This window comes from Armigeres subalbatus, chromosome 3 (genome assembly GCF_024139115.2).
Source record: "Armigeres subalbatus isolate Guangzhou_Male chromosome 3, GZ_Asu_2, whole genome shotgun sequence".
Taxonomy (NCBI): Eukaryota; Metazoa; Arthropoda; class Insecta; order Diptera; family Culicidae; genus Armigeres; species Armigeres subalbatus.
Window position 1 is genome coordinate 91,457,570 of NC_085141.1, and position 27,384 is coordinate 91,484,953.

Genomic DNA, 27,384 nt, shown 5'->3' on the forward strand with positions numbered 1-27,384 from the left:
TATATTCATTTCATCGCGAGACAAAGAAATACGGCACCAATTTCGTTGCTCTTTCTGTAAACATATGCGTGGTCATTGCTGAAAAAAATCACAAAAATAACAAATCAAATACCTTTCAATTGCTTTGTAATTGATGGGATGAATATCGGAGCCATGAGATGAAGTTTAGGAGTAGTTCCCCTAATTATTTATATTCTTTTTATAATTTTCAGAGCTTATCTAAAATCTAACAATCAATTCAATCTGAAATTTCTGAATTGCTTAAAATGATACGATTTCTAAGAATCTATTTTTTACAAATATCGAATTGTTTAAACGAATATCTTAGGCGGAAAAATATATTCTTTTTAAGAATGAATTTTGATAATCATACACTGAAATCAAATCAACAATATTTTTTATGTGCACAAACTACATAGAAGCAAGCCTGCTTTCCTCAACTCGATTTTATGTGCAGCATTTGAATTGTATATATTGTTAATAAAATTTAAATTCCAACCATTTATGATTTATTTAAATAAGAAATAAATGTTCAATGCAATGACCAATAATTAACCTAATATTAATACTCGCACATGGAATATTGTGCTTCCACTTAATTCTTGGAGTTCGAGGTTGATTTTACACACTCTTTGAACTGTCGGTATTGCCTAGGGGGGACAAAATTTTTTTTTTTTTGAACAACCCTCATTTTTCATAAATGTCAAAACAAAAATTTTCGGTGCTACAAAAGACAACAAAAACAAACACAAATTGAAGCTGCTGACATGTTTTATAACAGGTGCTAGGTAAATGTTAATTTAATTTTGAACGTTTAAATCTAAATATAATAGTAACAATAAACAATGTCTTAGTTCCAGTTTGATACATCATCGGGATGAGCGACGAAATGGAACGATCGACATCAGTTAATTCTAACGAATATCCGTTTGATGAAGCAGGTTATCGTGAAATCGAGTACTTGGAATCCGATAGTGCTGTTTTGGTTCCAGCTTCCAACGAACCAGGACGATTTCGGAACGTATCCGGAACAAGCGAATATGACGATGAACTCAACCCCTTGCATTCGTCCGATTCACGGGACATTTCGGATTTCACCAGAGGATCGGGTGAAGAACAGCAAGGTGAGAAACAAGAGGCGGAGAATGTCCAATTCAGCATGAACATATCAGCCAAAAAGTTTAGGAAGTTTCAGTTTCATATCATCGGTGTCTTCTACGCTCGTTCCTTTCGATCGCAGCATCTTTCGGATCCGGTCTATAAACAAGATGTTTACGGACAAACGTTACTTGAGCTTCATAATTCCATTTGGAAACATTGCATAAACTTTGTGGGTCGTGAAGTGATTGTTAGTTGCTCAGACAATGGAAAAATGTGAGATGGTCCTCCAAGCAGATACCTGATGTTTCTGACATCGAAAAATACGTGCTGTTAAAACACGGGAAAACTAAGAAGCTTTACACGTTAGCCGACATTGGAGAAAACTCTAAGTTGCTAACGAAATGGCGTGGAAGTGAGATCCAAGTACACGTATTCAAACACTCTGTTTCTGTGACGTCAAATACTTTATGGGACATGGTGAATAAAAAGTTATTACACCCGGAGTTGAAAGATAAAACAGGAGCTCCTGCCACCCAAGAAATTTTTAAGTGCATCGATCAGTTGAAGGAAATTCACTCTCATTACACTGCGTTGCATGCATCATGGGAAAAATGGGCAAACTATGTTCTTGCACAACCGGGGGATGTGCGCCCAAAACTGATGACGGATGCTCCACCAGATGAATATCTCCACCTGTTTCGGTCGGTGCCATTATCAGAAGGACATCACATTCAATCTACCCGTCATGGTTTACAGGTAGCATACAATATCACCGAAAGTGTTTCCTCATCGATAGAAGCACTGTGTAACAGAATTGACTCTATTGCTATTAGCGTTTCTGAAATTCAAATCCAGACGCACGAGTTAAAGGCTCAGGTGAAAGCTTCCCGCTCACTGCTAGATGCTATGCAAGCATCCTTGCCGCCAGAGGAAAGTGAGTTCAGCCGAATGTTGGCATCCAAAGTTACTGATGCTGTCGATGTTGATCATCTGGAATAATTGGAATGGGTATTGCACCTATTTGTACGGGGATTTTCTTGTTATTATATATGAAATAAATTGTTTATGCAATTAAAAAAAGATAAAAATATTTCATTTCATTTATTAGTCAGAAAGGTACACGAATTTTAAAAGGTTTCTATTGGTGTACATTACGTTTATAGAAAATTCTTGAATAGGCGTTAACGTAAGAAGACGTAATAGTTCAAGAAGAAATAGAAGGATTGAATTGACCATTTGGCGAATATCCACACTTTCTAAATAAACTCGAGCAATTATAGTTGGTAAACTTGGTCAAAGCTGCTCCAACAATCAGTGATAATGGCGTTCTATCATGTTCAACATAATGTCTTTTTAGGTAACGTTTTACCAGTCCAAATACAATCTCGATTGGATTATAGAAGGGGCAATACGCTGGCAAGTATATTGGAATGATCCCCAAAGACCTCAGATACTGAACAATATTCAAATCACAGTGTATGCGAGCCCCGTCCATAATCCACACTGAGTGTTTTCCTGGATAGCTTTTTACTGTGCTTCGAAGTTCCATTCTACGACAGCAATCAAACAACTTTTGTCTTGTGAATGTTCCCTCAGTCTCGAATGAGTCTATTATTCCAGTCTCTCCCAAAAAGCAAAGGCAAGACACTCGAGGTTTTCTCCTAAATTCTCCCCGATAAACTAAACTTTTTCCTTTTAAACCGTAACCTCGACTACGTAACATTTCGCGGTTTGCGAAAGCAACTTCATTAAGGAAAACTAATTATTCGAATCCCCACAAAAAACAAGAAAGCTCGTTGGTAAACCGGATAATATCATCTTCACGAATTTGGACCGCACGTCGTTCTAATGCCTTCCAGGACATTCCGTGGGCATGCAGGATATTACAAATTGAAGAGGCACTGATTGATACTCCGAAATGGTTTCTAAATCTATGTCGAGTTTCATCCAAGTAGAGTATCGGGTACTTTTTGTACAATTCTACAATCCAATTTCGTTTATGTTCGTCGAATTTCCGGAAAACTTTGGCACGTTGAATCGCTGATAAAGAATTATCCTTTTCATAAGCTCTGATCCATAAAGTAATTGTCGTTTTAGCTTTATGGTAAATAACAGCCAGTTGGCTACGTGAAAGACCGAGGAAGAAGTACCCGTACAGACAATGGTACTTCGTATTGACACTTGCGTGTTTATGCACTACATTTCTCAAAATTTGATTTTCCATCTCGTAAAAATTCAAGTATTTGTTTTAACAACAATATTTTACATCAAATTTGTAGAAAGTATAAACAAACCGAGATCAGATGATTATGACATCTTGATTGTCATCGATAATCCATTTGACAGATTGTCACGTCATTTTACTCACCGACGATTTGAACGACTATTTCAGGAACGGCTATTCTGAACGGTCGAGTCCAATATGGGGATCGCCGTACAATATATTAGTGTTTAAATTTAATATTTATTGTTCTAAAATCACCAACATGGCGGAGGAAGAATCTTAAATGTGCTACCTAAATACGGCGGACCTACTCAGCATTCGAGCATGCTATGAAGGAAAACTGCATTCCCAATATCGGCAAGTTGGCCCACATTGATGGAGGTAAGTGAAAATGATGGAAAACTCGGGAAAAATGAACATTATCATATAAAAAACTGTTCATCGTTCACAGGAAAATCCACCACCGATCGGATGCCATTTTCTTCCGAAAAACGCACGCAAAGTACTACGCGGTGACGGACATCGAGTTCGGTTCGACACGATCGACAACTCTTTGCTGATGCCGTCGTTCGTCGTGCCGGCTGCGCGTTTGTACCATTTTTTTGCATTTTCCTTTTTGATCAGGCGTATGATGGATCCTTTTATTACAATAAAGTGCGAAAGTAAATTGAGATCGTCCGATAAAGCTGAGCAGTATAAAACGGTGCGAAACTGGGTCCACCTCCAGTAGCAGTGGCAATGACCACGAATGACGCGGTTACCGCTTTCACCGCTGTTCCAAAATACGACGGAAAACAGCATTCCCAACATCGGAATCTTGGCCCACATTGATGAAGGTAAGTGGAGATGGTGAAAATAATTAAATTATCCTGTAAACATACTGTACATCGTTTATAGGAAACCACCGAGCGGCAAAACACACGCGAAGTTCCACACGGTGAAGTACTTCCTAATGCAGAACCTCGAACACGGCATCGCGGCTTGAAGTGAGGGAGAAAGCTTTGATTGGCAAGACCATCGGATGAATCTTCTGAGCACCCCGGGGCACATATCTTCCACGATGGAAGAGGAACGGTCGCTCACAGCTGTCAACGGAACGGTGGTCATTTTAGACGGATTGGCGCAAACCGGTACCATCTACATTACGGATCAAACATCGATAGGCATCAACTTCCGCGGGTGATTTTTGCTAATTAATAGGTAGATGATCGTTTTCGGCAGCACCCCAGTTTCTACCCCAACGCTCCCCATGGAGCGGTTCTCCTATTTTGAGTCTACTTCCACGATTGGATCGTAACTATTTTTTTCACGGAGAAGTTTTTGTAAATGTTGCAAAATAATGTCTGAAAAATAAATAAACATTTTCTTTGTATTTCATATTTTCTCACAAATTATGAATGAAAACCCAAAATTAGATTAGAAATACTTTAAAATCTGCTCACATTATTATTATTATTACTGCACATAAAACGTATTAGAATAAATCTATAATAAATATTCCAATTGCATTTAAATTCTGTTTGTGCGTGCACATAAAATATAAGAGTGGTAGAATTTATCATTTTATGTGCAAGACTAATATAGTACATATGCAAAGCTTGATTGCAAAAATATATGTGCAGTGCACATATACTTTAGATGCGAAATTATCTCAGTGTAGAGCATAAGTAAAAAGAGGCCCAAAACAGAATTGTCTAATATTGGCGAAAATAATTAGAATTAGAACACATTTTTAGTTAAATTTCCTTAAATAATAAAAAGATAAATCAATATAAGAAATTTAAAAAAAAACATAAATCAAGACAGCAAGAAATGATAAAGACGAATTTCTTCGCCAGATTTTGCCAGATTTTCAATTTGTAGCATGCCAGACTTTTCCCAAAAAGAAGTGGCAACCCTGCCCACGCATGTGTGCGTTCGTACACATGGCTTATTGGTGCATAGACCAATGCAAGATCTTGATCTAACCTCACTTATTTGACAGTTCACAGAGCTTGTTTACAAGGTGTTAGAAGAAAAATCGATGAGGAGAAAATTAAAATTCATATTTTTAGTTTAAAATTGCTGCGATCCGAATATTTCAATGATATGCATTCAGCATGAAATCAATCGCAAAGGACATCTACATGCGAATAAAATGACGAAACAATTTTATCGGAAGCTTCGCCAGAGGCTAAGTCCCGGTGAAAAAGCTCTGTGAACTGTCAACCTACGTCATCATGCACTGGTCTATGGTGCATTGGGTCAGTTGAGTTATAGACATCACGCAAGGCAGACGTGTTCAAGCAAGCGGCTGCACGAAGGACGCGACTATTCGGCTGGTCATTCGTCGGGTCTTTACAATGGCGACGAGGAGAAAGATTCGATTTGATTTTATTTTTTTAGATGAGAGATGAAAGAGTTCGAGAAATTTGGTTTGTCGTTGAAGAAGAAAGAATGCACAGCAGAAGAGGGGACCTCAAAATGGAGTAATGTGAATTTTGTCTTTGAATTTATATTGTATTGCTGAGTTTTAATTCGTTTAGCGAAGCACCATTATTGTATTTATGTCTGGATGAACGTATATGTTTCGACGCTGATGTTTCAAGTTCCGCAGTAGATGACACTAAATAATCATGACGAAATGTAGAATACATGTGTTTACTTTAGATTGTGTGTACTATCGGTTGTTGCTTCGTGCATTATAGAATTGCTTCGTATAATTAGAAAATGTCTTGCGCTGTGTTGGAAAAGATGTACGAAATATAGATGCATTGTGCATTGTAGCTTAACACTTTATGAGAGGTTCAAATACTTTAGAGCGGTATCAAAAGGCTTTGTGCAAGAAGGAGATGCTTCGTGCTTGAGATATTAGAGATGCTTCGTGCAATAAAGAGAGGCTTGATGCAGTAATGATAAGCTTTGCACAATAAATAGCGAGCTTCGTGCAATGAGGAGATGCTTTGGAAAAAACAGAAATGCTTCGTACTATTATGAAAGGTGATTGATGAAATTTAGGATGCTTCGTGCAATGAGAGGATCTTTGTGCAATAGGAGGATGAATTGGAGAGGTGCTTCATGCAATGAGAAGACGCTTCGTGCTATTTTAGGAAAAGATTTATAAAATTTTAGATGCTTCGTGCAATGAGCGGATCTTTATGTAGTGCGACGTTTCATGCAGTAGAGCGATGCATCATGGAATGAGAAGATGCTTCGTGCATTAAGAGGGTGATGCGTGGAACAGTCAGAGGCTCCGTATGTAAATGGATGTTTCTAGTAATGAGGAGATTCTTCGTGCAATTTTGATGAATGATTGGTAAAAATTGAGATATTTCGTGCGATGTACAGGTATAATTTTGAAAAAAGATGTGCAGAAGTCTGGATGCTTTACGAAATTTTAATAAATGAATCGTAGAAGTGGAAATGCTTCATGTAGTATTGAGAGGCTTAGGGTAAGGCAGAGACATGCGTGCATAATGTGTACACTTCGTTAATTTGGGATGCTTTGTGGAACATGAATGATGTCTCGAGCAATTTGAGAGGTTTTATGGAAAGTAGTAGTGCAATTCGCGTGCAGACTAGTCTACGTAGGTTGACGAAGTGGATAAATAACAGCGAGAATATGGATGTGTTCCGTGTTTCCACAGTGATGTGAGTATGCTTCGTTAGTACTGGGATATTGCAGAAGATTTGGATTGATCGCGTGCAGTACTGCTTCGCGCAGTGTTTGTGATTTTTTTCAAAGGTAATCTTTCCTTTGTGAGGATGTAATAGTATTTCCCACATTGTAGGAGTGATAATGAGAAGAGTTCAATGCAGTGTTGATTTATGCGTATTAGAAGTTATGTGAAAATCGGGAGTACTTGCATTTTGTGTGGTATACCACGGGAGTCCTTCCACAAACATGCAACATGATTCAATACGTTGTGTTTTGTGAAATTATGGTACTATAGATGTTGATGTTTCGTTTAGGAGTTGATGGTACAACATTTTGGATCGTTGTGCGGATGATTTGATCTTCATTGTTTGGATTCCGGGATTGTGATTGGCTGCTGTTGTAATGGGTGTTTTGCTCAGGCGGGAAGGGAAATTACCCTTCATAGTTGAGCCAATGTTTGGCGTTCGCAAGTTTGATTATAAATCGTGTCTGGCTTGGGAATCGGTTTTTGTGCGCAGTTGTGGCACGGTTCAGTTGCGGCCGGGAACAGGCTCAATGAGTGTATGTGTGGATTTGACTGAATTTGTGTACTGCTGAGCTCTGCTGGGCGTCGTGGGGGAAAAGTTGTGACATCGCTGAGAGAATGGTGGATGCCAGGGGAAGTGTGGTTGATCGTATGGTGAGAGTAACATCGGTATAACTTGTTTTATGATTGTGATTTATGATGTTTGGAGTTTTTGTAGGATTGATTCCATAGGCCTCGATAGGCTCGTCCACGGTTTGTTTGCCAAGTGCATGCTTCTTGTGAAATTAACTGTTAAACTGTTTGTTAAAGGGATCTACCCACGAACCAGGTGTTAGAGAGTTATTTTCTGAATGATGAGTCATTTTTATTTTGAGAGGGTTTTGAATTGTTCTAGTGTTCCATTATGAAGTGTATTTGATTTCATTAGCTATGAGTTGTGCTGTTTCCTAATCCCCACTCAGGAATTGAACAAGGTTTAAATGTATGAGTGGCCAACGCATAGGAGTTGGGCGGCAGGGAATGGTTGATCCTAGGGATGGTTATGTTTGGCATGGGTGGGAGGCTGGCTGGAACAACCTATTGTGTCCATGTTGTTAGAGAACCGGACTTGGTCTGGGCAACAAATCACTATAGAATGTGGTAGATTGAACGATACTCGTTTGATATGGTGGGGTGTTATACACAGACCTTTTGGGTGGTCAGTTCATCATATAAGAATCATCGGTTAATCTGTCAGCAATGGCGAAATATATCTAACCCGGAAAGATCAACTTCATATTTCGATCCGGCCATGGATATTGTGGGTTTATTCAATGACAGGTATACGAGGCAAAATAAATTTAAGCAAATTCCGTGATGAACTTATACCCTAAATAAAAAATCACGAAAATAAAGTTGAAAAAAAAAAGTAAATCACATCTGTATGGAATTATAATCATCGCGTCTTAGTTCTATATGACAACTTCGTCGTTAGGTATCCTGCTGAAGTTATTCGTTTTCTTTTGGTGTTTAAGCCTGCTTTAGCCTGTGCGGCTTCAAATCAAGATCATGTTAAATGAAATTCTTGGATGGGACACTTTGTTGAACTCCTCAGATACGGAATACCATGGTGCTAGCCACGTGATACACAAATGCAAACAAATAGTTCCAGTGGGGGATGCAGTTGCAAAGAGAGAAGAAGACCTGAAGTATTTGATACAGAGTGACAGTTGCAGGATGAACCAGGACTTGAAGGGAATGATATTGAATATCGAGTAGTACAGTGGATTACAATGTACCTGTAGCAGTAACTTTGCATTAGAGGGTTTATGCTGGTACCGTTTGAGAATCAGAAGTGTTATTTGGGTTACCTCAAATAATGGTGAAGGATAGATCAGGAAACCTGAAGAGAATCGATGCCTACTATGTCGATGATTTGGAACCATTGAGTTGTTGGAGGAAATAAGTGTATACATGTTCAGCGCTTATGAACAGTGTTCAACTGCTCTTTGGAGTTCTTTAAATAAAAAGAATTGCACGTGGTGCTGATGCGTTTCTCTTGAAGTGCTATTTCATTTGGTTGTTTGTTATGTGTTGTACAATGAGTTGGCAAAAAATAATTGTGCATCTAATAAACTGAATTAAGATATATTTGTGTAAGATTGTTGTTAGGCACTTTTTACGAATCATTCGGTGTGAAATCGAATTGTCGTGTGTATTGTATATTCTGATTGGGTATGTGACTGGATGCTTTGAATGACGAAAAACATTGATGGCCAAGGAAGGAAAGCTGAGCAAAGAAAAAGTGTTCGAATTTACCCATGCAGATTACATGTTTAGTAGAAAGACTTTCGCGAGGTTCTTTATATGACTGTGAACATTTGGTGAGTCACCTGATATATGTATGCATCGCAATTGTCACAAAACATTCTGAGATGTTATGTGGTGATTTAAGGTTTTGTATGATATGTGTGTTATGTATTTTGAACTATAGACATAAGGATCCATGTAATGTACATGTAATTGTACAATGGCACAAGGTTCTAAAAAAAGGGAGAGATGTAACGGTCATATCAAATGTACATCACAAGCACCAGTGTATACTCCCTCGGATGGCGTGATCATACCCACGCATGTGTGCGTTCGTACACATGGCTTATTGGTGCATGGTGCATTGGGTCAGTGGAGTTATAGACGTCACGCAGGGCAGACGTGTTCGGGCATGCGGCTGCACGAGGGACGCGACTGTTCGGCTGGTCATTCGGCGGGTCTTTACATTAGCAAGAGAGAGCGTAATAAAAGAGAGTTTCTCATTTGGACTTACGACGTTTTCAAAAATCACGCGATTTAATCTACTCAAACGAAAGTAAAACAAAACTCAACAAAGTTAATTACAGTCGGGATTCGCTGGTTGAGATTTTAATACTTGCACTTCAAATTATCAAAAAATAACTATATATGATATAATATATGTGTCCCGGTACATTTTTGCAATAGCGCCACCCTATTATTAATTCAGTAGAAAACCGAATTATAGCCGCTATCGAAATTGGATTTATCTCACAATCCATACACGGTTAGATGACTTTACCCATTAATGGGTACTATGTTATTGTTGATGTTCGACACAGTTGTTTCATAAGGGCCAATGTCGCAATGAGCTCGATTGGAGAAAAATGGGTTCCAATGTTCCATGACATGTTACATCCACATCTAATCATTGAAGCCCCATATAAATAAAATTTACTTTGGATTGATTTCGATTTGAAAATATGATTAAAGAACTAGTCGTCCTTTTTTTCTAACAGTGTACACTTGCGCCCTTCAGAAATGCGCCATAATGTTTTTGACAACATCCTTTTCGCCCAAATTTCACGCCCGGCTGTCAACCTATTTGTCAATATCGCCTGTTTGCATCGCCCCGTTGTGTTTTCAAAGTACCGTTTAGCCCTTTTGCTCACATGTGTTTTTGGTGCAAGAGCGAAGTGTCATAATGCAAAAATGAAACACAGTTTAGCCCCTTTGCTGCCATGGAGAGAACGGGGCGCAATCGCACAAAAAAAAAAAAAATTCCAACAGAAGTGCAATATCGCCCTTTTGTATTTTTCTGTTTTTACAGCAAAAAACAACATTTTGTACTATTTTTAATATGCTACATACAGTACATTTCCAGGAGGTTCGATTTATGTCATAAACTCGATTTGTTTAAATTTGCGACTTCGGCCCTTATGAAACAACTATGTCGAATATTATTCCCACCGTGAAAAATGGGTAGTGGCACTTTTTCAAGACAATGGGTGAATTTTTCACGGTGGAAATACAGTCGGGATTCGCTGGTTGGGATCCTAATACTTGGGTCACTTTTTAGTTGGGCCTCCGCTGGTTGGGCCATGGCCCAACTAAAAAGCAACCGTACGTCAAAATTCAATGTAAACACGGAAAACGGGATTGGGCGTCACTGGACATCATGTGTGATGTTCAAGTCGAAATACAGTCGGGATTCGCTGGTTGGGATCCTAATACTTGGGTCACTTTTTAGTTGGGCCTCCGCTGGTTGGGCCATGACCCAACTAAAAAGCAACCGTACGTCAAAATTCAATGTAAACACGGAAAACGGGATTGGGCGTCACTGGACATCATGTGTGATGTTCAAGTCGAAATACACGTGTTCAAATGGCTGTCAGTTAGCCCAACTAAAAAACCGAATTCGTTAGTTGGGCCGAGGTCGTGGCCCAACCAGCGAATCGCGACTGTACACGTGTTCAAATGGCTGTCAGTTGGCCCAACTAAAAAACCGAATTCGTTAGTTGGGCCGAGGTCGTGGCCCAACCAGCGAATCGCGACTGTAGTACCCATTAATGGGTAAAGTAATCTAACCGTGTACGTTAAACCTAATTTCGGAAGTGGTCCGCTGTAGTATAGCACATCACCAAATGAAAACAGCGCACCACTTCCGAAGTTAGGTTTAACGTATGGATTGTGAGAAAAATCCAACTTCGTTAGCGGCTATAACTCGACTTTGCAATGAATTGATAATAAATGATATAATCGATATGGATCCTCACATAAATCAAATTAGGGTCTGTTCAAATATTATGTAACGCGAAAAACATTGTTTTTAAGAACGAGCGAGGGACTCTAAGTGAAACTGTGCACCATGGTCCACCGGAAATAAGGAGGAATGGTCCTCCGGGAATTTAGGGGGTTTGGTGTCAGGCCCTGCAAGCCAGCCAAAAAAAAAAAACTCACGCAACGAACAATCAACAAGAGAGTACGGACCGGAACCATCGGCGAAGACCACTGCGACGAAAAGGGACTAGCGATTGGAAACTCGGTTCGTGGAACTGCAAATCTCTCAACTTCATCGGGAGCACACGCACACACTTAATCACCAATTATATGGGTATATGGGTCGAAGTCGACGAAACGATTGGTTCGACGAAGAGTGCAGACAGATTCTGGAGGAGAAGGACGCAGCGCGGGCGGTCGCGCTGCAGCAAGGTACCCGGCAGAACGTGGAACGGTAGACGGAAGCGGAGACAGCAGACCCGCCTTTTTCAGGAGAAGAAACGCCGCCTGGAAGAAGCGGAGTGCGAGGAGATGGAACAGCTGTGCCGTTCTCAAGAAACACGCAAGGATGGGAGCATCTTGACGGACGAACGTGTGGTGATCGAAAGGTGGAAGCAGCACTACGAGGAACATTTGAATGGCGCTGAGAGTACAGGCAGTAAAGGTCAAGGCAGCGGAGGAGATGACTACGTCAGTTCAGCGGACGATGGAAGCCATCCAGCCCCTACCTTGAGGGAAGTTAAGGATGCCATCCAACAGCTAAAGACCAATAAAGAGACTGCTAAGGATGGTATCGTAGCTGAGCTCATCAAGATGGGCCCGGAAAAGCTGGCCACTTGCCTGCACAAACTGATAGTCAGAATCTGGGAAACCGAACAGCTACCGGAGGAGTGGAAGGAAGGGGTTATATGCCCCATCTACAAGAAAGGCGACAAGCTGGAGTGTGAGAACTTTTGAGCGATCACCATCCTTAATGCCGCCTACAAAGTGATATCCCAGATCATCTTCCGTCGTCTGTCACCATTAGTGAATGAGTTCGTGGGAAGTTATCAAGCCGACTTCGTTGACGGCCGCTCGACAACGGACCAGATCTTTACTGTACGGCAAATCCTTCAAAATGCCGTGAATACCAGGTCCCAACGCATCATCTGTTCGTTGATTTCAAGGCGGCATACGACAGTATAGACCGCGTAGAGCTATGGAAAATTATGGACGAGAACAGCTTCCCTGGGAAGCTTACCATACTGATCAAAGCAACGGTGGATGGTGTGCAAAACTGTGTGAAGATTTCGGGCGAACACTCCAGTTCGTTCGAATCGCGCCGGGGACTAAGACAAGGTGATGGACTTTCGTGTCTGTTGTTCAACATTGCGCTAGAAGGTGTCATGCGGAGAGCCGGGTGTAACAGCCAGGGTACGATTTTCAACAGATCCAGTCAATTTATTTGTTTCGCGGATACATGGACATTGTCGGCCGAACATTTGCAAAGGTGGCAAAACTGTACAGCCGCCTGAAACGTGAAGTAACAAAATTTGGATTGGTGGTGAATGCGTCAGAGACAAAGTACATGCTTGTGGGCGGAACCGAGCGCGACAGGGCCCACCTGGGAAGCAGTGTTACGATAGACGGGTATACCTTCGAGGTGGTCGAGGAATTAGTCTACCTCGGATCCTTGCTAACGGCTGATAACAATGTTAGTCGTGAAATACGAAGGCGCATCATCTGTGGAAGTCGGGCCTACTTTGGGCACCAGAAGAAACTGCGGTCAAAAAAGATTCGCCACCGCACCAAATGTGTCAAGACGTTAATAAGACCGATTGTCCTCTACGGACATGAAACATGGACAATGCTCGAGGAGGACTTGCAACCCAAGCAACCAGAAGTTCAGATTTTACTTAAATTTACTCTTAACCGAACTAATTGGTTCACTATGGTTCACATCAAGTTCCAAGCATCCTTAACGGAACTTTAAAGTTCACAACTTAACGGAACTGTTACATACAAAAAATTACTTAAAATGAGAGCTGATTAAGCCAAAATAGCCCTTCTTATCCGAACTTCTGGTTGCTTGGGAAGCACTCGGAGTATTCGAGAGACGAGTGCTTAGGACCATCTTTGGCGGTGTTCAAGAAGACGGTGTGTGGCGGCGAAGAATGAACCACGAGCTCGCCCAACTCTACGGCGAACCCAGTATCCAGAAGGTAGCTAAAGCCGGAAGGTTACGATGGGCAGGTCATGTTGCAAGAATGCCGGACAGCAACCCTGCAAAGATGGTGTTCGTTTCCGATCCGGCAGGTACGAGACGGCGTAGAGCGCATCGTGCGAGATGGGCAGACCAGGTGCAAAACGACTTGGCAAGCGTGGGGCGTATTCGAGGATAAAGAGAGGCGGCCTCGAACCGTGTATTGTGGCATCAAATTGTTGATTCAGTGTTATCTGTTTAGATGTAGACTAAATAAAAAATATATGTGTCCCGGTACATTTTTGCAATAGCGCCACCCTAATATAATCGATATGGATCCACACATAAATCAAATTAGTGTCTGTTCAAATATTACGTAACGCGAAAAACATTGTTTTTAAGAACCCCCCACCCCCTCGTAACAATCTGTAACAAAATTTAGAACTATACCCCCCACCCCCACGCGTAACGCGTAACAAATAATTTTTTTTTTTTAAAAATCTTGTTTTTGGTAGGATTTGAACCACGATAAAATAAATTATTATTTTTTGTGTATTTTATGCTATTTTGAAGACAACAACCATTTTTTGGAAAAATAAAAAATAAATTCTCATTGTTACGAGTAACAATTTCTCGAAGGACGACCCCCTATATTTTGCATAACAAATCGTAACAAAAATAAAACAACCCCCACCCCCTATTGCGTTACGTAATATTTGAACAGACCCTTATTGCTTATTCGTGACCACACATAAAATTTATGTCTCTATATATTTTATAAGTGGTTTTCGTGAAGAATAGTTATGTGTGCGCTTATATACATCATAACTAAAATCTATGGATTTTTGCCAATAAAAATGGACATAACCCCCCTCCCAGGAACATATTTTTTAGAAGAAATTTTGTTTTTGAAATTTTTTTTTTCGCAAAACCCCCCTAGACCAATTTTCTGGCTACGCCACTGGTTGCAGTATGTCTGCGCTCAAAACTATCGATGATTTACAACACGCGTCGTAGTCGTCCACCGCGGCTTAACATTGGGTAGCTTCAAGACGGTAGACTAGCCCAAGACTAGGGATCCCTACCCAAGACTACGCGCAGCAGCTGGAAGTGGCACTCCCAACGGAAGAGCAGCTCGGCGCAGCGTCTTTTGAAGATGGCTGGCAAGATATTCGATCCGCCATTGGAAGCACCGCAACCGCTCCATTAGGCACGGTTCCCCCGGATCAGAGAAACGACTGAAATGACGGCGAATGTGAGAAGTCAGTTGGGGAGTAAAATGCAGCATGGACGAGGTTGCTGCAACACCGCACGAGGGCGCACGAGGCACGATACAAACGGGCGCGGAACAGAAAAGACTCGCTGCACTGGGTCATTACCAAGGTTTGGAAGGATGAGGTTCTGCCGCAGTAGTAGATGGAAGGTGTCGTGTGTCCCATCTACAAAAAGGGCGATAAGCAGGATTGCAGCAACTACCGCGTAATCACATTGCTGAACGCCGCGTACAAGATTCTCTCCCAAATTTTAAGCCACCGACTAACACCAATTGCAAGAGAGTTCGTGGGGCAGCATCAGGCGGGATTTATGGGTGAACGCTCTATCGCAGATCAGTGTGATACAATCGATCGGGACCAGCTATGGCAGCTAATGCACGAAAACGGATTTCCGGATAAGCTGATACGGCTGATCAAGGAAAAGATATTTTAGTTACTAGATAAAGATTGTCGCTGTCGTCGCTGTCCGGAACATCTTTTGCTGGCGAGGATAGGGGAGCTAAATGTCAAAGATGGAAAATCCATACGATTTGACAGGTATGTACCACACATGTTTCGGACAGCAGAACAAAGGGAACAGTAGCGACAATCTTTATCTAGTAAACTAAAATATCTTTTGATCAAGGCGACGATGGATCGGGTGATGCGCGTAGTTTGAGTGATGGTCTTTCGTGTCTGCTATTCAACATCGTTTTGGAAGGAGTAATACGAAGGGCAGGAATTGACACGAGTGGTACGATTTTCACGAAGTCCGTCAAGTTATTTGGTTTCGCCGACGACATTGATATTATGTCACGTAACTTTGAGAGGATGGAGGAAGCCTACATCAGACTGAAAAGCGAAGCTAAACGGATTGGACTAGTCATCAACACGTCGAAGACGAAGTACATGATAGGAAGAGGCTTAAGAGAGGACAACGTAAGCACCCACCACGAGTTTGTATTAGTGTTGCCGAAATCGAGGTAGTTGAAGAATTCGTGTACTTGGGCTCACTGGTGACCTCCAATAACGATACCAGCAGAGAAATTCGGAGACGCATCATGGCAGGAAATCGTACGTACTTTGGACTCCGCAAAACGCTCCGATCGAATAGAATACGCCGCCATACCAAACTGACTGACAACCCAAGTAACATTTTAAGTTTTATAACGCTCTTGAAGAACATAATTTACTCTTCAAGAGTGTTATGAAACATTCATAAAACCAAAATGTTACTAGGGAAACTGACAAAATGCTTATTAGACCGGAGCTCTCCACGGACACGAGACCTGGACGATGCCAACGCGCACTGGGAGTTTTCGAAAGGAAAATGCTGCGTACCATATATGATGGGGTGCAGATGGCGGACGGTACGTGGAGGAGGCGAATGAATCACGAGTTGCATCGGCTGTTGGGAGAACCATCGATCGTTCATACCGCGAAAATCCGAAGACTGCGGTGGGCCGGACACATAGCCAGAATGTCGGAGAGTAATCCGGTGAAAATGGTTCTCGACAACGATCCGACGGGAACAAGAAGGCGAGGTGCACAGCGGGCAAGGTGGATCGATCAGGTGGAGGACGATTTGCGGACCCTCCGCAGATTGCGTGGTTAATGACATGCCGCCATGGGCCGTCCAGACCACTGCACAGGCCATTCCGGCCTTAATCTGAGAAAATAAAATAATAACCCACGGGAGCCACAGTGTCCTTAAACAATCTGGAAATGTAATATTGTACTTCATCTATTTATCCACTGTACATGAACAGCAAACACGCCCTGTAATACAATTCTCTGCCGTCTTGCTCTGTGTTGAAATGCATTTATTTAACTCAATTTAGATTGACAAATAGGGCCTCGTTTATGGAGATTCATGACGGTCGGTGGCGTTGATCGGGGCTGTAAAATAAATTGAATCAATCTCATCTATCAGCGGTCCGGGTCCATCGTCTACACGCGCAAGCTGTTTTCAAAACTCCGAAATCCAGTGTCTTCTACGATGCTCTTGCAATGACGTTGGTCGCCTTTGACCGGTATCGTTGTTGTAATTTGTTTATACTTCATATTACATTCAAGAATTCACAGCAGCATTGATAAAGCAAAACATAACATAATAGCGACCAATAAAAAATCCGAATCAAGTGTTATGCGCCGTGGCGAGAGGGAATAGAAAATACGGTTAGATCAAAGAGGATCAAAGGGCAAACTTGTGACAATTGAGCCCCCTGTCTGAAACACCGGGTAACCCGACTAGAAAAGCATAACCGAAACTTAACATAATTTTAACAAATTGTGATATTCAAAACTTATTTTGATAAAATTTTGTTCTTAGCTTCAATGTCCTTCAAATGTTGTAAAAAGATGTTATCTGGGTTATCCTGCGCAGATGTGGGTACTATAGGTACTCAAGGAAGGGTCGTAATTGCTTGACAATATTCTAACATATTTGCAAAGCTGTCCGCCAACAGTGAATGATCCTTCGAGTACACAATCCCATGATGCCTGTTGATTGCTACAACTATACATATAAACAACCCCGCTAAATCATTTGAAGCTGATTCTGCTGGCTGACTACCTATTCGACAATATTTAAATTGCTCGTTCACAATTGCGGTGATGGTGGTCCATCATTGAGAGGTTCTACTTCTACTCCGCCGCCACATATTCAGTAGTGCACTTGCACGCGGTCGGGACGGTTGAATCTTTCTTTTCGGGAAAGCGAAACACGTGGCACGAGTTGAAAGCGAGGATTTTCTTTTCCCGTTTCTGACGGCCAGACAGATATGGGGAAAAATCGATACTGCGTTTCCTCGCGTGTGTGGTGGTGTGAGTGACTGGGATCCTGTGTCAATGGGGAGCTATATGCTGGATTGCGAGAAGAGAAAACATCTGATTCCGGCAATATAGTGAGATGGTCAGGAAATGTATCACATAACTCTGTTGGTCAGTACAGTAAACGTCATTGTGGAACTGGTGAATCAGCATCAGTGGTGATTAAATGCAAAGAAAATTGTTCCGGCTAGTGTGAAGTGGAGGAAGATTTTATTCCAAACTTGAAAAATACTATCCAGGGCGGTGCAAACTATAAATCTATGAAAATGGGTGTTAATGACAGTGACAACGAAGAGATTGTGTCCTCGACATCTAAAATGGATTTACAAATGTTGCAGAAAATTTTCGTGAAACATGAACCGGATCTGGTTATTGATTCATATGAAGTGAGTGGTTGCATGAATTAGAGTTTCAGCATAGTAGAAATCTGACGGGAATGTCTTTTTGTCCATTATAATTTAAGTTTTTAGAAAGACAATACATATCATAGGCCAGCTTATATGAGAAAAAAAAGTTATGAATGGATGTTTTCGTCCATTAAATTTGGTTTGACAATTTTGTGAGGCTCGGGCAATGGGTGGGGGTATGTTTCATGCATTTTGTCCCAAGTAGGCCAAGTAGGCTTGTTAGCCTCATGATATACGAATGCTAAAATGGTAACTCGCCTTAGAATTCTTGCAGTTATCAACTGTGGAAGTGCACGGCAGCAATGTTCTAGTGGAGGATGTATTGAGTTTATATCCAAGAAGAAAAAGGTAAAACTTAAATTGCAGTTGATTACTATTAAGTGTGGGCCATGTATTTTGTCGCAAGTGGGTTTAAAAAGGTCTAAGAGGCCTTCCTAAGCCGTGCGGTAAGATGCTTGGCTACAAAGCAAGACCCTGCTGAAGGTTACCCCCCCCCCCCATTTTTATCGATTTTAGCATTGCTTTCCATCTATGAAACACATGCTTATACTAGGCGGGGTGGAGGAAAAATTAATCACGAACATAAAATAGCTATGAGAATTTGGTCAACCCGAGAGGATAGGATATGCGCTTAACGTGATTTTGCTAGGGCGTTCTACCTCCGATGTACCACGGGTGGGCGCATTATCCCACCAACTGCTCCGCCAGGGGAATGACTGAGTTTCCACCCCTGTCATATTCATTGTCTCAACCCGGTTTGGTATTATAGTATGAATGATGCCACTATCGGTTTAACCTCGTTTTAAATACTCGCCGGTTTCTGGCTATGTTCCAGTCTAATGTGAATTTACTGATTTCGTTTCCGCCCCTACGTAAGGTGCGCCGACCCAGCAGCACCACTTCGGTTCCCAAATTTCGGTTGCTATCGTTTGCTATCTGACTCTGCCTCTTTCGGTTATAGACCACCGCACGAGCAGGACGTGGGCATCGAATAGAATCCGCTAGCTAACTAGTGAATTGGCGGGTGGCCATTTCCGGACTCCACACTCTGGTGACAAAGAATTCGGACTTCAGTGCGTTCACTTATCTGCCTGTATTTCAGATATTTCTTAAACTCACAAAGGTAGTCATTGCTTTTAGATCCGTGTGCCTATGTTTATCTTGGTCCGGCCACCTGACACCATTTCTCTACCAAAATATTGGTAGCTTTCGACATTCTCTTATGATTGATGAGGAAGGCGGATTGATGAGGAACAGTAGTGGTGATAGAATACATCCTTGCCTGACACCAGTTATGATTAGGATGGGATCGGGGCAAGGCCCCGTTATGCTGCCCTCTATACGAAAAGGTCTTGTATTGTGCTTCGATGAGGCTGATGCTTTTCTCAGGAACTCCGCCGGCGTCCCAGGGCACCCCACATGGTTTCGTGATTGAGACGGTCGAAAGCTTTTTCGTGATCAATGAAAACTGAGAAAAGGGACTCCTGTACTTCGTGTACCCTCTCCTGGATGGAATCCTGCATACTGGCGCTGGAGAGTCGCATTGATCGTCTTCTGAATCTAGACTAGAATCACTTTGCATATAGAAACAAATTATACGCAACAAGGCTATATGGTCGTACCAAAACCAAACTTTTTATAGAAGGCCTGGAGACCCATAGTATTATATACCAATCGACTAGTTCGACGAATTGAGGTGTGTGTGTGTGTGTTTTTTTTTCTTCCTAAGCAATTGCAATGGATAAGGGATCTGCTTATCAAACTTCCTGGGTTGGACGTCCAGGAAGTGCGTGATTAGGGACTATCTCCAACAGCAAATGAGGGAGGCAGAACTACATCCCCGACCCGCTAAACCATTTCCATTGCCGCCAAGCCCATCGTCCCTTCGGTACAACCAGAAAGTAATGCTTCAAAGGGGGCCAGTGCACAACGCACCCTCGAGGTTAGCTGCGTGTCCTTGCAGCACCGAACATCGTGACTTGCTTTTTTAGAAGTACATCATGGTATCTTGCCAGCGCATTGCCGGCTTTCCAGGTGGCCTTACCACGCCCTGTGTCCTCGGAAGGTGGGAAGGGTCGACTACGCGCCTGCTTCCCTCTGCACGGCGAGTATCAAGAATGATGATGCTGCGTGCACCCCAAATTGACCTCTCTACGACAGGGCCAATTCGCCATCACACAGAGGGAATTGCCGACGCGGTGTTTACGCCTGCCACAGCCTTGACGAGGACCCCTTTCCGTCCTTGGGCTCAGAACCCGCCCGGTTGACCGACCATGTTGTTCTTCGCGTGGCCACTTGTTCGATAAAAGGATTGAGTTCGACCACAAGGCACCGGCATGAACCATGAAGCCGACTCCGAATTCTTGGACCACCTCTTATTTGCGCCTGAAATAGCCATTTCTCGAGTCCACGCGCTTTCTGTGTAGCTCCGAGAGGATTTGGACGATAGCCGATAAAACGGCGTTCCAGCCAACTTCATCTTTACACATCCTCTGGACTAGGTTGTTCTGGGTAGTGTCCAGACCACATGTGGCAAGCAAGTTTCCTCTAAACCTGCTCACACCGGACACTCGGCCTCGCCCGATGTAGATACTGTCTGAAGCAACCATGGCCTGTAAGGACCTGGATCAGATGGAAAGTGATCTCTTGACCCACGTACCTATCAACCTATGTGTCCATCTACCCTTAGTGGAACTGTCCCATGCACGCTGCCATTTGACCATTGAGGCCAACCTGACAGACCTACAGATGCCTCTCGTGCCGCGCATGTCAAAGCACTCTATGTCTTCACCTTTAACGATGTCAATAGGCATCATACCGGTAATGACGCAAAGTGCATCGTGCAACACGGTACGTGCAACACGCTCGCTCCGACTTTCGGTTGTTAACAACAACCACCTCAGTCTTGTGGTGAGCCAGTTTTAACTTCCTGGAATTCATCCACTCCTCCACAATTGCGATCGAGTGGGCTGCAGTCAACTCCACCTCTTCGCTGGATAGTTATCTCCGCGGATTTGGTAACCGACAAGATAGCGTCTACGGTCGACTTACCCTTTCGGAAGCCAAACTGGTTACTCGATAGACCATCCGCACTCTCCGTCTTCTTCGATCTTCTCGAGCACCTTCCTCGCCGTATCAAGCATATTGGCCTATATGCCGACGGATCCCCCGGTGGTTCTCCCGCCTTTGGCAATAGGACCAAGCTCTGCCTTTTCCATGCTTCAGGGAAGACTCCCTCGTCAAGGCATCTCTGCATGACAGATCTGAACATCTCGGAAACCTCAGCAATGGCCGCTTTTATGGCCAGGTTCGGAATACCATTCGGCCCTGGCGCCTTACCTACACTAAGAGACTGTGCAATCCCCGCAAGTTCCGCCACAGTTACTCTCCTCTCGTCGGCCACTGGCCCCTGGCAGCTCCACAAAGGGAGACCAGGGACTTGGGTCGTGACGCGGGAAGACGCCCGCGATGATCCTCTCCAGCATCTCTGGAGACCGCTCTGTAGGGGCCATCGCCCCACATGTCTTGGCCATTACGATCCTATAGGCGTCACCCCATGGATTCGCGTTGGCACTTTGACACAGGCCCTCGAAGCAGGCTTTTTTGCTTGATCTAATCTCAGTCTACAAAGCGGCTCTAGCAGCCACGAACTCCACCCGTCGTTCAACACGCTCCTCTTCTGTGCGTGCTCGCTGCATCCGCCTCCTTGCCCGTAGGCAGGCGCGGCGCAGGTTCGAAATTGCTTGAGTCCACCAGTAAGCCGGTGGCCTCCTATTCCTAGGGTGGACTTTTCTATGCATGGTGGCATCGCATGCACGCGAGAGTACTGTTACCAGCTGCTCACCACTCAGACCGAGAGTATTGTGCTCGCGGCGGAGCGCTTCCTTAAACACCTCGTCGTCGAAGTATGATGTCTTCCACATACGAGGGCTAGGCCTCGCCCTTTATTTCGTCTGCTGAATTCTGGTCGTATAGTCGATACTGTAGCGAACCGGCAGGTGGTCGCTGTAAGTGTAGCCATCATCTACCCTCTAGTTCGAACTACTCGTTTGGCCAGGGCTCCAGAACGTAACGTCGATAATCGACTCGGCCCCGTTCCAGCTGTAGGTATTTTTGGTACCGACATTAGCCAAGTCCACATACAACATGGCCAGTGATTCCAGCAGGATCTGCCCCCGTTGATTCGTGGATCGGCTTCCTCATTCCATGGCCCAAGCGTTGAAGTCCCCCGCTATCACCACCGGCCTATGCCCCATCAAGTTAGCTGTCAAACAATCTAGCATACGACCGAACTGCTCGATCGACCATCGAAGAGGCGCATAGCAGCTGCAGAATAATACCCCGTTGACTTTGGCAATGACGAAGCCCTCTGGTCTCGAAGACACTAACTCTTTGACTGGGTATTTCCTCGTTGTCCATATCACCGCCATTTAAGACCCATCGGTGACCCAATTACCGTTCCTGGCGGGTACCCGGTAAGGATCTGCTATGATGGCGATATCTGTCCCCCATTCAGCAACTGTCTGACACAGCAGTTGCTGGGCTGCATCACAGTGGTTCAGGTTTAGCTGCGTTACCTGCACTGTGATTTTGCAGCACGCTTAAATGCCGGGCACTTCGAACCCCCCATGGGGTGCTTGCTGTTCGCAGCTTTGCTGGAACAAATCAAACAGTTGGGAGGGTTAGTGCAGCATTGTGCCTTATGTCCCTCCAATCCGCAGGGTCGACAGAGCTTGCTTCTGTCAGGGCCTTTGCAGTCCCATTGCTTGTGCCCCGGTTCCAGGCACTTGAAGCAAACATCGGGTTGCTCGTATATGCCCACAGGACACACCGACCATCCCACCTTGACGCTCCCTAACTTGACTACCTTGGAGGCGTCCGCTGCAGATAGCCGAACCAATGTTACCTGTATTCCTGTAGGACCTTTCCGTAGCCGAACGGCTGCGGTGGGCGTCTCCACTTCACACTGTCGCCGCAGTGCCGTGACGAGCTCTTCGACTTCGGTGATCTCGTCCAGGTCTTTAACCCTTTGATTCACCTCCGTCATGAGTGCCCTCACCTTGACCGTGTCACCTAGGACTTCCTCCGCCAATTTATTGTAGGCGGCGCCCTTTTGCGAGACGCCCCGCATCAGCTCGAGGATCATTTCGCCCGTCCGGGTGCGTCTCATTCGACGTACATCGGCGCCGAGTTCACCGAGCTTGACGTCACTCCACATCGCCTCCAAGACGCCTCGTCCGTCGTGATGACTAGGGCATCGCCCCTGGAGCGATTAGTGCCTACCCTAGGCTTCTTGCTACCCTCATTCGCCTGGGCCTTCTTTTCGGCCCTTGACGTCTTCGGTTTCCTCTTGTTCTTGACCAGGGTCCAGGAGGCGTCATCCCCCTTTATTTCCCTGGTCTGGGGCGGCTGAGAGCTCTCAGCCTGCCGTAGCCCCTTACCACCGTCTTTCCTGGGTGGACGGACCTTTCCAAGTTCTTCCTCCCCCGGTTTTGGAGGTACCTGGCCGGGGTTCAGGTTCCCAGCCCCACTACCCTTGTTCGGGGTAGTAACCCTCCGCGTTTTGGAGCGGCTCCCAGTGAGCTCATCCCCTGGAGACTGTCTCCCCTGTTTTGTGTCTGCTCCGTTGAAGCAGTCACCCCCGACGTGCCCGTGAATACTTGAGCCTCAGTCTGGGTAGACTTTGGCACCACCGTCTTCGCTAGCACGCCCTCGGTCGATTCGACCTTGCCCAAGTCCGCGAATTCTTGGGCCTTAGTCTGCGTAGACCTCGACTCCACAGATTTCACGGGTTCGCACTTGGCCGTCTCGACCGCCTTCTCCAACTTGGCGTCCAACATCGACTTTCGAAGTTTCAGCAAGCTCTCCTTAAGGTCCTTGCTGATATTATGCTTCGATGACGCAAAGTCGATGATGGCGTCCAGCTGTTCCGACTCCACCTCGAAGGCCGAAAGCCAATCGCGTTTGCGGTTCATCGCCTTCGCAAGCCATGGGCCGTCCATAACCACTACCGGCGTAGCCGGGGTGAAGGTTAAGTTACCCACGCCGGTTATGTGACCGGTTAAGTGTCGACTATAGCCTCTGACCTCCTAGGCGGAGACCTGAACAACCCACCTCTTGCGATGGAGTTGTCACCTACACTACTATCACTAATTGAAGAAGAATTGACTTGGTTTTTTGTATTTTGATCCCACGAGTTGCTCGGGAAAAGATGTCCACCACGCCAGAGCCCAGCATGACGCGGTAAGGGATAATTACTTAGAGGGTGCCCAGTTACCCCACAGGCTCCATTAAAGGCCTAGCTCATTATTTCACCCCCCTTGGCAATGCATTCCCTCGGCACAGCTAAGTACAAAACCCTTAGCTGGCGGTCAATTGTCATCGAAAGACCCGTGGACTATGACGGTACTCTTCTTATAGGACTCTAGATGGTGGAAGTGCGTGTGGGTCAGACAGATTCGTCAGATCGACGTTTGAATCTTTGTTTACGAAAGCAGATAAGTCGTTTTGAAAATTTTGTATTGAAATGGTCGAAAAGGACCAAAGGTTAAAAGGGACAAAAGGTCGAAGAACAAAACGTCAAACAGGAAAAAGATCGAAAAGAACAAAAGGTCGAAAGGGACAAAGGGTAAAAAAGGACAAAAGGTCGAGAGAGATCTTTTGTCTCTTTCGTCGACCGTCTGTGCTTTTCGACGTTTTGTCTTTTTGACCTTTTTTCATAGGTATTCGCTAGCAGCAATTTTCAATGATGAACATGCCAAGAGTAGATATCTGGTCGGAACGGGTTTTGTAACCGCGCAGCCCAGTGTGGCGAGCTGCGAGAAGATCGGCATCAGTTGCTCCGAGGTGTAGAGTGAAGCAGAGGTCATATATAGAGGTCAGAGGAATATTCATCCGGTGCGATGGAACAGTTTCGTTCTCCGGCTGCCGACGGAATCCAGGAGCTTGAGCTGGAGCTTGAATCGACGCAGCTGCTGCTGCCAAACGCTATCCCGAAAACGGGAACAGCCGAACAAAAGAAAACAGCCGAAATACTTGCGAAAACTCTTAGCAAGAAGTTTCACTGGCACTACCCCATTAACTCCATCACTTGATTGTAGCTTTACAGATACGTATTACGAACTCAACAGTAAGTCCGTTTTCAGTGTCTCGTACTCGACTTTGCTTATTTTATATTTTATTGAATTCGAAAAATACCCTTTTTAAAATAAAATCATTTCTTCATCTTGCCTTCACAGGAAGCCAAAGGATCCGGCCGCGGAGACAACTATACTGCAGCTTTGTTCCGGATATCTCTGAAAGGTTACACTCGCCCCAAGGACGCGTCCAAAAAGCTTCGCTGGGAAAGAACGGTTATTTGCAAACGGCTTCCAGACTGTAAAATCAAACGTGAGGCTTTCAAAAGCGAAGCTCTCTTTCGCAACGAGGTTGTGTTCTACAACTGCGTCATGCCGGAGTATAGCGCTTTCCAGAAACGTAAGACCAAGGATGCTGGGCACATTTTCTCGGCCGTACCACGGTGCTACCTGGCTCAGAACGATCTGGTGATGTTGGAGGATCTGCGGGTTCGTCGCTTCACCATGCCGGATCGGCAGACCGGATTGGGCATGGAGCAGATGAAGGCCATATTGGTGGAGCTGTCAAAGTTTCACGCGGTCAGCTTGGCTTATAAGCTGCAGCACCCTAATGAGTTTAAAAGGTTAACTTCAAAGATTTCCGAGGGCATATTCTCAAAGGAGAATGCTGAGTGGTACAAGAATTATTACGAAATCTTGACGAAAAATGCTATACAAATGGTATTGCAAACCATTCCGGCTCAGACGGAATATTTGGATAAAATGAAGGGATTTGTTAAGAATTGCTTTGATAACTTAGTGGAGTTGGTTAGTCGGGAGACCAAACTCTCGGTCATCTGTCATGGCGATTGTTGGACTAATAACATTCTTTTCAAACATGACGAGAAAGGATTGATTACTGAGGTTCGTTAATAATTGTTGATTCGGAGCTAAAAAAAACGAACAATTTATAAATTTCAATTTTCAGACATGCTTCCTAGACTTCCAGTTGATTCGATACGGCTCCCTGGCGTTGGACCTAGCTTACCTGATCTATTGTTTCACCGACGCAGCACTGCGAAAGGCCAATCTTCAAATTTGGCTCGGTCTCTACCATCAACAACTGGTGAAGTCTCTCAAAGCTTTTGGCTCACTCCAGGATCTCTGCATCGACGAAGCTGATCTCCTGCAGCAGATTGAAAGCGAATTCCGAAGCTATGCTCCGTTTGGACTGGGAACGGCAATGGATATGCTCCCCATCAGTACCTGTTCATCGGAAGAGGCTCCAGATTTGTACGCCAGTGGATCGGAGACTGCGTCTACCCCTCCGGAGTTGAACGTGCCGCCGAATGAACTCTGTCGGCGGAAGATGACGGATATTGTGCTAGAGCTAGTTGACGGTGGAATGATCTAAGGATGTGGAGCGTGTGGTTGGTGTTCGCATCATCAGGGTTTATGAAACAGCAGTATTCGATTGATAAGAATATTTATGTATAATTAATCATAGTACAATATAACCATTGTGACTAGAAGAAATTAAATTGAAGAGTTGATCAAGTTCACGGTTAGGTACTACAACATTCGTTTTTATTTCATGAAATGTATAGACAATGATTTCTATTCGCTTTTTATATGAATTTGGAGCTATAACATCAATTATAATACATTAGAATTTCAGTCTTGTTTTTTCCGAGACGTGTATTTTTTTATAATTTCTTATGTAGAGTATAACAATACATACTTATTCGAAAGTGAGATGAGAGTTTAACTTCTACAAGTGGAATATAGAGGCATGACGTTACTGCACTTGAAGATAACTTAAACAAAAACTGAGTTCAAAAATAGTCGAAGACGTCAAAAATATACGTTCATCTGAGACAATAAAACGAGATAAAATTGTTGACGGAAAAGATCAAGTATACAGCGAGTGAAGTGACATATTTTTCATTTCTACTTATCTGGAGTCAAGCTCTGACATTTTTTGTGACTCAGCTGCATTTTTTTTTATTTCACACAATTTGTCCAATTTTCTTGTTTGCTCGATATCCGATAATATTTTCAAAAATTTACCAATGTGCCCATTTTCGGTCACTTATATATAATATTTAGTCATGATTTCT

The 27,384-nt window shown here is 43.8% G+C and overlaps 1 protein-coding gene and 1 long non-coding RNA gene across 3 annotated transcripts; both read left to right on the forward strand.

Moving 5' to 3' along the window:
- Nucleotides 1–3,522: 3,522 nt before the first annotated feature.
- On the forward strand, nt 3,523–4,665 carry LOC134224330 (uncharacterized). Its single transcript, XR_009982906.1, has 3 exons — nt 3,523–3,706; nt 3,777–4,161; nt 4,223–4,665. It is a non-coding gene; the product is annotated as an uncharacterized LOC134224330 (long non-coding RNA).
- Nucleotides 4,666–7,469: 2,804 nt separating this feature from the next.
- LOC134219975 (uncharacterized) lies at nt 7,470–27,082 on the forward strand. Of its 2 annotated transcripts, none has more exons than XM_062698892.1 (3): nt 7,470–7,641; nt 25,448–26,188; nt 26,253–27,082. In XM_062698892.1, the coding sequence occupies exons 1-3, from the start codon at nt 7,606–7,608 to the stop codon at nt 26,676–26,678; spliced, it is 1,203 nt and encodes a 400-aa protein (XP_062554876.1). In that variant the 5' UTR covers nt 7,470–7,605; the 3' UTR covers nt 26,679–27,082. The 2 variants fall into 2 exon arrangements, with proteins under 2 accessions (XP_062554876.1, XP_062554875.1); XM_062698891.1 differs by lacking the exon at nt 7,470–7,641 and adding an exon at nt 17,610–18,188.
- Nucleotides 27,083–27,384: the final 302 nt, after the last annotated feature.

What these genes read in the sequence shown, in the direction of transcription:
- LOC134219975 (XM_062698891.1), top strand. Translation starts at nt 18,063, where the DNA reads ATGAAAATGGGTGTTAATGACAGTGACAACGAAGAGATTGTGTCCTCG. An exon ending in TGGTTATTGATTCATATGAA is followed by an intron (nt 18,189 to 25,447) that starts GTGAGTGGTTGC and finishes TTGCCTTCACAG; the next exon opens with GAAGCCAAAGGATCCGGCCG. An exon ending in AGAAAGGATTGATTACTGAG is followed by an intron (nt 26,189 to 26,252) that starts GTTCGTTAATAA and finishes TTCAATTTTCAG; the next exon opens with ACATGCTTCCTAGACTTCCA.